The 12147-nt window shown below is 48.2% G+C and overlaps 1 protein-coding gene across 5 annotated transcripts in view; it reads left to right on the forward strand.

Annotated features, from left to right (window-relative positions):
* Positions 1–11106, forward strand: part of BCAS3 (BCAS3 microtubule associated cell migration factor) — a 538487-nt gene extending 527381 nt beyond the window's left edge. For 3 of the 5 annotated variants that reach the window (XM_063146608.1, XM_063146610.1, XM_063146609.1), the window contains one exon: positions 10380–11106. In XM_063146608.1, coding sequence (XP_063002678.1) covers positions 10380–10528 — 149 coding nt within the window. In that variant the 3' untranslated portion in view covers positions 10529–11106. The remainder of the gene's footprint in view (positions 1–10379) is intronic. The other 2 variants (XM_063146612.1, XM_063146611.1) reach the window with 2 other exon arrangements.
* Positions 11107–12147: the final 1041 nt, after the last annotated feature.

Here is a 12147-nt window from a genome sequence, read left to right on the forward strand (position 1 = left end):
CGGCCCCGCCATGGCTGTCCCTGTACCCTTTTGCCTGGCCTGCGTCCCTACAGGAATTGGGGAGACCCTCGGTTGGGTGGAAGGAGGGATTGGATCTTTTGAGCAGGCCTCTCTAACCCACCCACCCGTCTCCTTCCCGTCTCTACCCATGGAGAATATTTCTCAAACCTCCTGCTCTGTGACCCCTTCCATCAGGGAAAAATGAGAGAAAGGAAAAACCATTAGGATGAAGAATGCACCAGAGAGGAGATTCCACAGTTTGGAGAGAGAGAGAGAGTACATGAGCAAGAGAGAGACAGGATAATTTACGAGCGGCCCAGGCAACGGAGGGCTATATAGATTTTCGAGCGGGCCCGGGATTAATGTCCCGTGTAAAAATGGTTTCCCGTTTAAGCCAAGCTGGGCAGGGCTTCGGTCCCTTTCAAGAATTCGGCGTACTCCTTTGACAGTTCCTGGGTTTCTCTCTCTCTCTCTCTCTCTCTCTCTCTCTCTCTCTCTCTCTTTCTCTCTCTTTTTCTCTTTCTCCCTCTGGTCTCGATCCGACTGATGCAGCTTGGTTTTTCCCTCCCCCGTCCTCCGGGATCGTAAAACCAAAAGGGGAACGAAGATTCATTCAGCTGTTCTCGGGCGTTTGTCCCGGTCGCTCTCCTCTGAATTCAGAAATGAATTGACGCCCCTTCCCCCAGATGAAGGCAGATCCCAGCGGCTAGGGTTGGTAACGTTCATCCGCGGCTTCGTATCACGGGACAGGGACACGAGAAGCTGCCGTAGACCGAGTCAGAAAATTGGCCCGTTTAACTCAATAATGATCCTGTTCAGATGACGTGCTAAGCCACGGTGGTTAAGCATTTTGAGCTACACATTATGGCTTAGCGTGTGAACCCTTCCTAAGTAACCATGGTGGCTACATAACCATGGCTGAAACACGCTCACTAACCGTTTGCTGCAAAAGGGTTAGAGGCCTAACCATGGCTTAGTGTGCCGTCTGAACATGCCCCTGGTCCACACTCCCCAGGTTTGGGGCAGGATTCTTTCCTAGCCATCAGTGGGGTTGCCAGAGATTGAAACTGAAACTTATTGCTTGCAAAGTTCTACCACTGAAAGATGGCTCTTCTCCAAAAGTCACCACCGGTGGCAGGCTGGAACTGGGAAACTCATGGTACGTGGAAACTTGAATGAGGGATGTTGGATCAGGTCCTCAGGCCTGAGAGGCATAGAGAGGAATCACCTCCCCTCGTTTGCATTTTGGGATCCCCCCCAAAAAAATTCACTACTTCACTTTTCTCTCAGGCTGGGGACCACCATCTCACCCACCCAGTGCCCTGTATTCTTACTTCACAGAATTGATATAAGGGTGGTGAACTTTCTCAGCCCATGGTGGGGGGATTTCCATTTCAGAGAAGATGTCGGGATGGAGGAGAGGAGCCACAGGTAAAGTGGGTGAAAAATCCACCCCCACCCTCAAATTGTATTGCTACCCATTTATAGTAGGAAGCAACTCTACTCAGAAGTAAGCATGGACAGCACGTCTTCTCAAAAGTAAGCAGGAAAGGCTCAGAAGTAAGGAGGAGGGAATCGCTCAGCAGCACTACATCACATCTCAGTAGGCTGCAAAGATAGATGTAGATATAGAAATAGATAGATATAGATATAGATGACACACACAAAAGGGTGAGGCCCACCCCAATAGCCAACTCAGTTGTCTGTCTGTCGACTCTTTTGTGGCCAAAACAATCCCAGGAGGGTATTAGCAGGCCTGGGGGATCCTCAATTTTTGCAGAAGTAACCCCCCCCCCGCCCAAATTACCTATGGAAAAAACCAAAGGGAAGAATACACACACATTCCAAAACAGCCCAATGGCTGATTGTTGGAAAAGGGAAAAGGGATAAGGGGGAGGGAATGGAGTATTGTGGGAAAGGTCATGGCTGGCTGGTTGAACAGGAGCACTCAGCTCTCCCTTCTTTAAAATAAAGCTATAGACCACCTGTCTTACATGGAATTCATGTCAGTCTACAATAATAATAATAATAATAATAATAATAATAATAATAATAATCTACACAAGAGAGGAAGGGAGCTAGTTTGGTATATTGGTTAGAGTGTTGGAATGGGACTCAAGAGATCTAGGTTCATAGAATCATAGAATAGTAGAGTTGGAAGGGGGCTTTAAGGCCATCAAGTCCAACCCCCTGCTCAGTGCAGGAATCCACCCTAAAGCATACCTGACAGGTGGTTGTCCAGCTGCCTCTTGAAGGCCTCTAGTGTGGGAGAGCCCACCACCTCCCTAGGTAACTGATTCCATTGTCGCACTGCTCTAACAGTCAGGAAGTTTTTCCTGATGCCCAGCTGGAATCTGGCTTCCTTTAACTTGAGCCCGTTATTCCGTGTCCTGCAGTCTGGGAGGATCGAGAAGAGATCCGGGCCCTTCTCTGTGTGACAACCTTTTAAGTATTTGAAGAGTGCTATCACGTCTCCCCTCAATCTTCTCTTCTCCAGGCTTAACATGCCCAGTTCTAGTCCACACTCAGGCCATGAACCTTGCTGAAATATGTATTCATATAAATAAATTTAGATAAATAAATAAAAATTACCACTACACCACTGTGGCAATAAGGAAGACCAGGCATCATCTTCAAAACCATGATTTTCACCCCACTACATATCCACCTGGGATTGTGTATTTCTTTTGTGTGTGTTTGTAATTTCTCCCCCCCCCAAAAAAAAAAAAATGAACACAGCCCTCTATTTATCCTCAGAACAGGGCCAGCATCCATCATCGCTTCCAAACCTGCACCCCCCCAAGTGCCTCCAACCAAAACTAGCGGAATCACCTGTAGGGTTGAAAAGGTAATTCCCCGTTTAAAACAAACAGACAATCCTCCGCCCATCTCTCGCGCTGAAGTCAAAGGATGCTCGTCAAACCGGGGTAAGTATCGCCATTCACCGTTTTGGAGGAGCTGGAAGAGGAGACCCAGGCGAGATGATTCATGCCGGGAATTATTTCAGGTGGATTCCCACTTTCTTAACCGGCTCCTCCTCTCTCGTATCTTTCTGGCTTTGAGGGTTCTACAGGCTTTGGGGTCATCCAGCTTTGGGGATGCATTTAAGGAATGGTTACGACCCGCAGCACATGAAGGGCTGTTCCATGCAGCGTCAAAGCCCGACGCGTTGGCGATGCGCATTGGGACCTCTTGCTACTTAAACGAGGGCGCTGTGCCAGGTCTTTCCCCGTTGTAAACTTCTAGAGCCATGTTTACTTATTTATTTATTTATTTAAAAGCGGGGTGGGGTTGTTTTTTAATCCCGATCCACAGTCAAAAAAGCTCCTGGCGCGGCTTAACTAGACGTTCCCTGCTCACAGGCTTACAATCTAAAAAGGCACGACACGCAAGGAAAAGGGAATGAGGAGGGAAGAGGAAAAAGGAAGTTGTCTTTTAGCGGGGCTGGTGGCATGTCCTCCCTTCCCCCCTCACCTCCCCCTGTTCAACCTATATCTCTTTAGATTGCTTTCCCCAACCGGCTTTCCCCAACCTGGTGCTGCTCGTTAATAGCAGATATTTTGCCAGTGTTCGAAATACATTATGCTCCTACCTAAATTCTCCCATGTCAGGACTCTTCCACCACATTGATCCTGTTCAGATGTCACACTAAGCCATGGTGGTTAAGCATTTTGAGCTAAATATTATGGCTTAGTGTGTCGTGAGAACCATGACTTAGGGTGTCATGTGAACTGTTCCTAACCATGGTAGCTACATAATCACGGTGTCAACACTCTCACTAACCATTTGCTGCAGAAGGGTTGGCAGCCTAACCATGGCTTAGCGTGTCATCTGAACAGGCCCAGTGCCTCGCTCATCTAGGTCTATCTTGATGTTTCAGTGAATTTCTCCTGGAGCGAAATTCGGTTAGATGCGAGGGATTTTCCACCACTTCCTGAAGGAATTTCGCACATCCCTAATAGAAACCTACCTCTGATCTCTCACTAGCTGTCTTGTCGGTACATTTGATTTCTTCGCCTATCCCGCTGCTTTTCCCTGCCTGTGCATCTAAACAGATTGCCTTGCAGAAGGGGTGGAGAAACTCAATCCTGCCCCCTAGGGTTCCTCAGAAGGCCCCGCCCCTTTCCATTGGCCCTGCCCACTTTCCCCCAACCAAAAACGATTGGGTGGGTGCCTGGCTTTCGTGACCTCTTTCCCCATTCTTAAAGCCTCTCCTAAAGCCTAGTTAGTGGTAGTGAGAGCATTAAGCTACAACTAGCCTGACTCGTGCAGAGCATTTGCCTGCTGATACACAGGACTTACCTGAGGCCTCCACACTCTCTGGGCTGCCCCCAGCCACACCTCCTGCTCCCCACTGCTCCCACCTTGCTCAATACCAGCTGCTTCCCCCAACTCACCTACTCGCAGGACTTACCGGATGTGCCTGCGAGCTGCCCGGCCTCCTCTCTGAGCATCCTCCCCCAGCCTTTCCCAGCTGCTCCTTCCCAGCCACTCCTCTCCCAGCTCTCTTTATATATCCTGTTGCTTAGCAACACACAGTTCTTAGCATTTTATATAGAGAGAGAGGGATGCTGGTACTTTTTTCCTGGCTTTGGCCCCACCCCCTTTTGCCTTTGACACCACCCCCTTTGCCTTCAGCCCCACCCACCACTGGGATCCGGGCTGAAAGAGTTTCCCCAGCCCTGCCTCACAGGACCTAGAGGAGATTTTACCAGGGTGGGGGAGAAGTGTTGCTAAGCCCGCGAACTTTATCAGAAGCTTTTCAAATCGGCGTTCTGCCATGACCAGCTCATCCGGCTGCTCGGTGTGGTTCCGGCGGTGTTTGCTGTGCCGTTTTCCGCTCATTCTCACCTTGAAAGCTGGAAGGTGGCAGGTTGCTGTTTTTTTTCTGTTTCTTGATGGCTCTCCCTCACGCTTGCATGCCTCGCTTGGGTGTCCCGCGGTGGTTCCTAAGAGCTCTCGGTATTGATCGACCTGTTCCAAAAATACTCCGGGGGGGGGGAGGAGGGAGGGAATCGTCGTCTTTTTTGTTGCATGAAGAATTGTGGAAGGAAAACAGGTCGAAAGCGGGCGACAGCCAAGCCACCCTTGCACAGGAAAGACAACGGCTACATAAACCAGAGCAAAAGTGCAGGATGCCAACAATACCAAAAGCTTCCTAACCCACAATTGTCAGGAGCAGCACGGGGGTGGGGGGCAACTAAGACGTGGTGAGCATTTGACAGGTGCTGGGGGCACTATCAGAAGATGCCCACCGCAACCTGACTTGCCCAGGAATATCCTCAAGGAAACCGGGGTGGATGTTCCTGGTAAAACACACACACACACTCGCAAACCACTGATATAGAACAATGGTTTAACGTAGAAAATTTAAAACCATTTCAACAACATGCTAGACCCAATTGAGACGAATGACATAAATGCTCCCTCGTACGCCATTAAAGGCTTGGGAGTAGAGTACCGAAATGATGACAGTGTTGGCACAAGGAGGGCTTCCTTGGGGAGATTGTTCCATACTCAGGGGGCCACCACTGAGAAGGCCCCAGGAGTCAAAGTCCAGCAGCTCCCTGGGATCCAAGATTGGGAACTGTTGGCTGACAGGGATGTTTGGTCTGACCCAGCAAAAGTGAGTTTTTATGGGTTGAGCTCCTTTAGGGACCTCTAAGAAGGAAGTGATAGAAAGGTATTTGTTTATTTAAATCATTTTGATTGATCTATTTTATTCCCTTCTGTTATTTCTGTCTACTTTTTCTGCTTCCTATCCATCTCGGCCATAAAGTCCTATAAGGCGACATCGTATCATTGGTGCAACTAGTTCAGTATGGCTTATACCAAGGGTCGGACAACTTGGTGCCCTCTGAATATTTTGGACTTCAACTCCCATCATCACTGACCATTGGTCTTTCTGGTTAGGTTCTAGGAGTCGTAATCCAAAACATCTGGAGGGTACCAGACTGGTCCACTCTGGTCTAAGCCAAGAGATAGTGAATCTTCAGGGTTCTAGGTCATTCTACGTCCTACATGTAGGAACCAAAGACAGAACCTTGGACCTTCCGGGCACAGAGAATGAGTTCTACCACTGAGCTATGAGATGTATCGTAAATGTTCTCCACTGCTAAGAGCCTCTTACTTCTTTGGCAAGTGTCCGGCTCATTGATCTTTCTGGATAAGCAACATTCAGGAAACCTTCACATCTGTTTCCCACACGTACACAAAAACGTTTCCCCCCCTTTTTTTCAAAAAAAGACGGAAATACAGCGTTGGCATGAAAACCAACCCTGGTTGGAAATGAAAGAGATGGGTAACGTCTCCAGGAGTTCAGAAACCGAAATGGTGCGTGGGCAGAGCCTTTGCCACCACCACTCCATTCCATCTTCCTGCTGACGGCTACCCGTGGAGTGACGTGAGACATTTAACCAAAGCCAGCTGGGTGCGAGAGGCAGATAAAAAGCACCCAAATCAGACGGGATAAGACCAGCATTAGTGTGGGATATGCTACCCATTGCCGAGTTAAATTGCCAGGTTTTGTGTGTGTGTTTTTATTTCCTGAACTCATGGCAGAATATGGACAAGGGGAAGAGAACCGAACGGGCTAGCTTTTTTTGCCAAGACGTGGCCTCCTTAAAGAAAGGTGGGTGAGCCATCGTTTTTACGGTATCTAAGGTCATCGAAGTAGGCATGTCCATCCCTTTGGGGGTTTGACAGACGCCCGGTCCAGATCTACACCAAGCAGGATGTGACACTTTGAAAACGGTCTGAAACCTGTATATGCCGTGTGTCTCGCGCCCCAACAGTTGTCGCTACTGTTATAAACCGTTTTAAAGCAGTAGTGTAGATTCTGCCCCGGAAAGCACCCGGCTCAGCTCACATTTACAGGGCTTTTCCTGAAATCCGGGTGCTTTTTCCGGGTGTTTATTTATTTATTTATTTATTTACCTGAATAGAAATGTGTGAAAATTGTGCAACTGGTGGCTAAAGTTTGCATAGATTACGCAAATCGTGCCTGCGGTCCTTCACATTTCTGAAGAAGAAGAAGAAGAAGTTTATTTATTTATTTGTTACCCGCCTCTCCCTCTGGATCGAGGCGGGGTACAACATAAATGCAAATGCCATAAAATACATATAATTAAAACATTTAAACTAATATACAGTATTATTAAAAGCAGCACAATATAAAAAGGCATCTTAAAATTCAACTGGGTAGGCCTGCCGGAAGAGATCAGTCTTTACAGCTTTCTTAAAATCCGGAAGACTGTTAAGTTGACGAATCTCTCCCGGCAAACCATTCCACAAACTGGTAGCGGCACAAGAGAAGGTCCTCTGGGTAAAAGTTGTCAGCCTTGTTTTTGTTGGCTGGAGTAAATTCTTCCCAGAGGACCTGAGTGTGCGGGGCGGATTGTACGGGAGAAGGCGATCCCGCAGGTAGCCTGGACCCAAACCATGTAGGGCTTTAAAGGTAATAACCAACACTTTATACTTCGCCCGGAAACTAATTGGCAGCCAGTGAATAGATTTTAAGACTGGTGTAATGTGGTCGCCCCTAGGTGTACCGGTGACCAGCCTGGCTGCCATATTTTGAATTAGTTGAAGTTTCCAGACTAGGCACAAAGGCAGCCCTATGTAGAGCGCATTGCAGAAGTGGAGCCTCGAAGTTACCAGCGCATGCATGACCGTCTTTAGGTCTTCCGACTCTAGGAAGGGGCACAGCTGGGGTGGCAAAATGGGGTCGGCATTTTGGCTCAGCCATAGATGTGATTCCATATAGATTGGCCACTAAAATGCAACATTTTTTACTTGTTCTTGGCAAAAAAAAAAACACCCTAAACTTTAGTACTTCATTTCCCATGAACTCTAACTGGGATCAGAAAGAAAACACGCAGGGTGATTCGAAAATGGCAGCAAGGCATCAACGCATCTTAATGTTTTGACAGTTTTATGAAATTTTTTAAAATTATACTACTCTTACTAAGCATTATCATTTCAATTATTTACTACATTAACAGTGTAATCCTAAATATGTCCATTCAGAAGTTAGTCCCATTGGTTTCAGTGGGCTTACTCCCAGGTAAGTAGGTATCAGATTGCAGCCGAAATAACTTTGATTTTGCTATGCAAGCCCTCGATTTTGGATTGGGGTGTATTCTGTACTGCTATGGCATATGCAAGTGTAGAATCTCCTATCTAGGGCAGACGTAGGAATTCTGAGGACCTCGTGGTTCCCTTTTTAATTAAAGAAAAGAAAGCTTCTAGTCCTTATGATAGGAGAGGAATATCTGTAAACCGGATCAACTCCCAGTGAAATCGGTAGGGGCAATCATACCTGGGTGGCCATAATGGTTGCTCCTTCACATCTTTGGTGGTCTCCTAACCATTGGCGTGCGGACAACAGGTTCAAAGGGTTCAGTTGAACACCCTAATCCGCTGCTGCCGCCATGTTGCAGTAGCAGGACCGGTGCTAGCTGTAGGAAAGAGCGACAAATTCAGCTGCTCCCCACCCCACTCCTCCAGAAGGCTTTTTTCACAGGTGCAGCCGATGCCCCCCACCCACCCCCCAGCTCGCTCACTCACTCTTTCACTCACTCACTCAGCCGCTCCCTGCTCCCAGCTGCTCTGCCTGACCTCTCGCGACAGTTGCTGAACAAGGTGGGAGCAGCAGCCACGCTGGGGCCGGGAAGCAGCACGTGGTGGAGCCAAGGAGGGGACTGTTTCTGTAAGTAGTAAGATTGCCCTCCCCCCCCCTTCGGAGCTGCTGTCCTCCTCTCTTCATCAGCTCTGCAGGTACTGTAATGTTTGGGAGAAAGAGAGAGAGGGAAGCTGTATGTTTACGTGCCTTCTCTCCTTATCACTGCCCCACTGCCAACCCCAGTCTGGCCTCCAGCAAGAGAAAAGAAAGGGGGAAGGGGGGAGAACTGCAATGCCTCCCAGGACCTCCTGGCTAAGGAGGGTTCATTCAGCAGCACCTTTTTCAGAATGCTTGCTAAAACCATTCCTATCTGCCCTTGCTTATTTTAGGGTGTCCAACCCCCTTTTTTTTCAAGCTGTTCAGCAGCAGTTCCTGCAGCTGAAACTCTCCCCACGGCCTGAGTTCGATCCCAGCGGAAGCTGGTTCTCAGGCAGCCGGCTCGGGTCGACTCAGCCTTCCATCCTCCCGAGGTCAGTAAAATGAGTACCCAGCTAGCTGGGGGAAAGGTAATAACGGCCGGGGAAGGCAACGGCAAACCACCCCGCTATAAGGCCTGCCAAGAAAACGTCAGCGACAGCTGGCGTCCCTCCAAGAGTCAGCAATGACTCAGTGCTTGCACGAGAGGTTCCTTTCCTTTCCTTTTCTTTTGGTAAACATGGTATGTGTGTATCTTGTGTCACTTTAAAACAGAGCTGCAGCACAATCCTATGTACGTCTACTCAGAAGTAAGCCCCACTGAGATCAATCAAACTTACTCTAAGGTCAATGTGCATAGGATGCAGCCGGAAAACAAAGAGAGGATGGAAGAAAGACAGGAGAAAAAGTATTGCAGAAATAGAATAGCAAGGTAACTGGGGGATATTTAACCATATTTAAAGACAATAAGCACAGTAAAATTAGTGCTCCTCTACTTCAGTCTCAATCAAATAATTACAACTGATTATTTGTTAATTAAAAAAATACAGTTTACTTCAGTTTTCGTTTATTTCGTTTGTTTGATGAATGGAAAAAAGTCCTTTATGACTGTATATTCAATCAATGTTTACCTTAAAAAAAAATCCCTGGCCGAACCACCTAATGAAATGTGCTGCGCACGCCTATGCTCCTAACATAATTTCTGGGAGCAACCATACTGGGCAGAATGATAGTATGAAAGAGTTCCTGATACCAAGCATAGCGGGCACAGAGAGTTTGAGCTACTGTCTCTGGTCAGGGAAGTACACACCCTTTGTTTAGATCATATGGACTAGGAACTCTGTCTGAACAGATGGTTCGACGGTAGTGGCTACTCTGATATAGCAAGCTGCTCACCCCGCATTGTACAACATCTTGAAAAAGCCAATATCTGGGAGCAAACCACTAAGCTGATGGTTTTCAGAAAAGGGGAGGGAGGTGGGAAACAAGTTGAGCTTGAACCAACTCCCTTAAATATCGGAGGTTCAAAGTCGTAGAGAGTATATGGAATGTAGTTGAGGCTGGTGTCTCCGAGGTCAGTGGGGTGACGAAACCCCTCCAGGGTCTGACATCAGAACTGCCTCTACTGATATATAGACATTCCTTGTCCTCCATATCATCAGGCATGTAAAGCGAACACCAACCCCATCACGAACCCCCCCAGCTGCCGAATGGCACTCGCATCTCTTTGGGATCCAAATCCATTAACCACGCCGGCCCCTTTCGCTTCTTCCCTCCGCAGAGCTTCAGCGAGAAGGAAGCATCGAGACACTCAGTAACAGCTCAGGCTCCACCAGCGGCAGCATTCCACGGACCTTCGACGGTTACCGGTCACCTCTCCCGACCAATGAGAGCCAGCCACTGAGCCTCTTCCCGACTGGCTTCCCTTAAATGGTTTCTGACGTTCCCGGAGAGAAATCTGACGGGCCGACGGGGCCGACGCTCCACGTGGACTCTCGATGCGCATTTATCCCAATGGTTGGTTCCGAAGACGGTTCAACACAACAAATATTGACGCTTGTCCTTCTGGAACTCTTATGAACAAAATGCTGAATTTGCTCTACCGTGCAATATAAATGGGGACATTTTTCTCTTTTGATCCTAATGGCTTTCTAGCAACCCACACCCCACCCCACCCCTCCATGAATACGGGGAAACGGCTGCTTAAAGAAGGATTTTAAACATGTTTGGGTCCTTTTTACCATAACCGGATTTTACTGCCACCCCGAGCCGAGACCTGGGGCACGTCTACACTATGCCTTATCCCAGGGATAGCCCCAGGGTCATCCACATGATGCACAAGGGATCCCGGGAGCAGGGAGGGATGATGCCTCCATTTCACAGGGATAACCGGAACAGCTTTTATCCCAACTTTTCCCGCGGTCTCGGGATAGTCCCGAGACCGCGGGAGGTGTGGGTGGCCATCCCGGTTTCGTCCCGGCTTCTCGAATAAACGCGAGGAGCCAGGAACTGGGCATGGGGCACGGAGCTCTTCAGGCGCTCCGTGCCCAGTGGGGGGGGAGTGGGATTGGGGTTTGTTTGTTTTTTAAAAAAAAACCTAACCTTTTCGTTGGAGCACTCGTGCGCTCATCTTCAGTAAAAAAAAATGATAGGTGCAACGTCCTCTTTCCTCCCTGGACGTCGCGCGCCACGTGTGGATGAAGGGTAAGGTCTTACGGTCAGCATATCGCAAGATCCTGCCCCTTCCCTCGCATAGTGTAGACATGCCCCTGGTCTCTAAATCCCGAATTCATTGCTAACCCTTTTTGTTTTGGTAAGAAATAGAGCCGCTATCCATATTTAGGAACTCACATGATCGTTCCAGAGACACGGGGCCCATAAGCCAGGACAGTCAGTATTGTTTGCTGGTTTCCCTGACCACCAACAGTTTGTGAGTTCCCCAGCTTTTGCGCATTTTCAACCCATCCTGCGCATTTTTTGCGCATTTTCAAGGCTGAGTGACGGGCAGTAAGAGTTTTAAGCTAGAATATACTGATGTTTTTGACATTTTGACGCCATTCTTTTGCTGTTGGCCCTGGCCCCTTTATCATTGGCCAGACCCTTTAGCTTTTGCCACACCCGCCACTGGACGGTAACCCACGAGAGCTTGTCCGGAGTTGAATTAGGCCCTTGAAAGAGGTTCGACAGCCCTGAATTAGTGGGAGGGCAAAGCTTGACGACTAACTCCGAATAGGGCAGCCGTTCATTTGCAAGGTTGTTGGTCTCGTTCTCCACAGATATCAAACTGTTGCCAAGAGTATAACGAGCAAAGGACGTTCCTTTTTTTTTTTTCTTCCATTTTTCTTTCTTTCGCCCTTGGGAAAGATGATCTTGGATGGTACCGCATATTTTATAGATGTGCTTAGTTTGATTAACCCGCACGGCAAAATCTCTCTTGATTGGCTATAATGTCTTTCACTGGAGGTCCTCTTGTCTGTCCAAACATGCATGTGACCTTGAATAAATCGCTACGTTGAAAGGATCTCCTTTACCGTCCATGTTGCGGTGGC

This window comes from Elgaria multicarinata, chromosome 22, assembly GCF_023053635.1.
Source record: "Elgaria multicarinata webbii isolate HBS135686 ecotype San Diego chromosome 22, rElgMul1.1.pri, whole genome shotgun sequence".
NCBI lineage: Eukaryota > Metazoa > Chordata > Lepidosauria > Squamata > Anguidae > Elgaria > Elgaria multicarinata.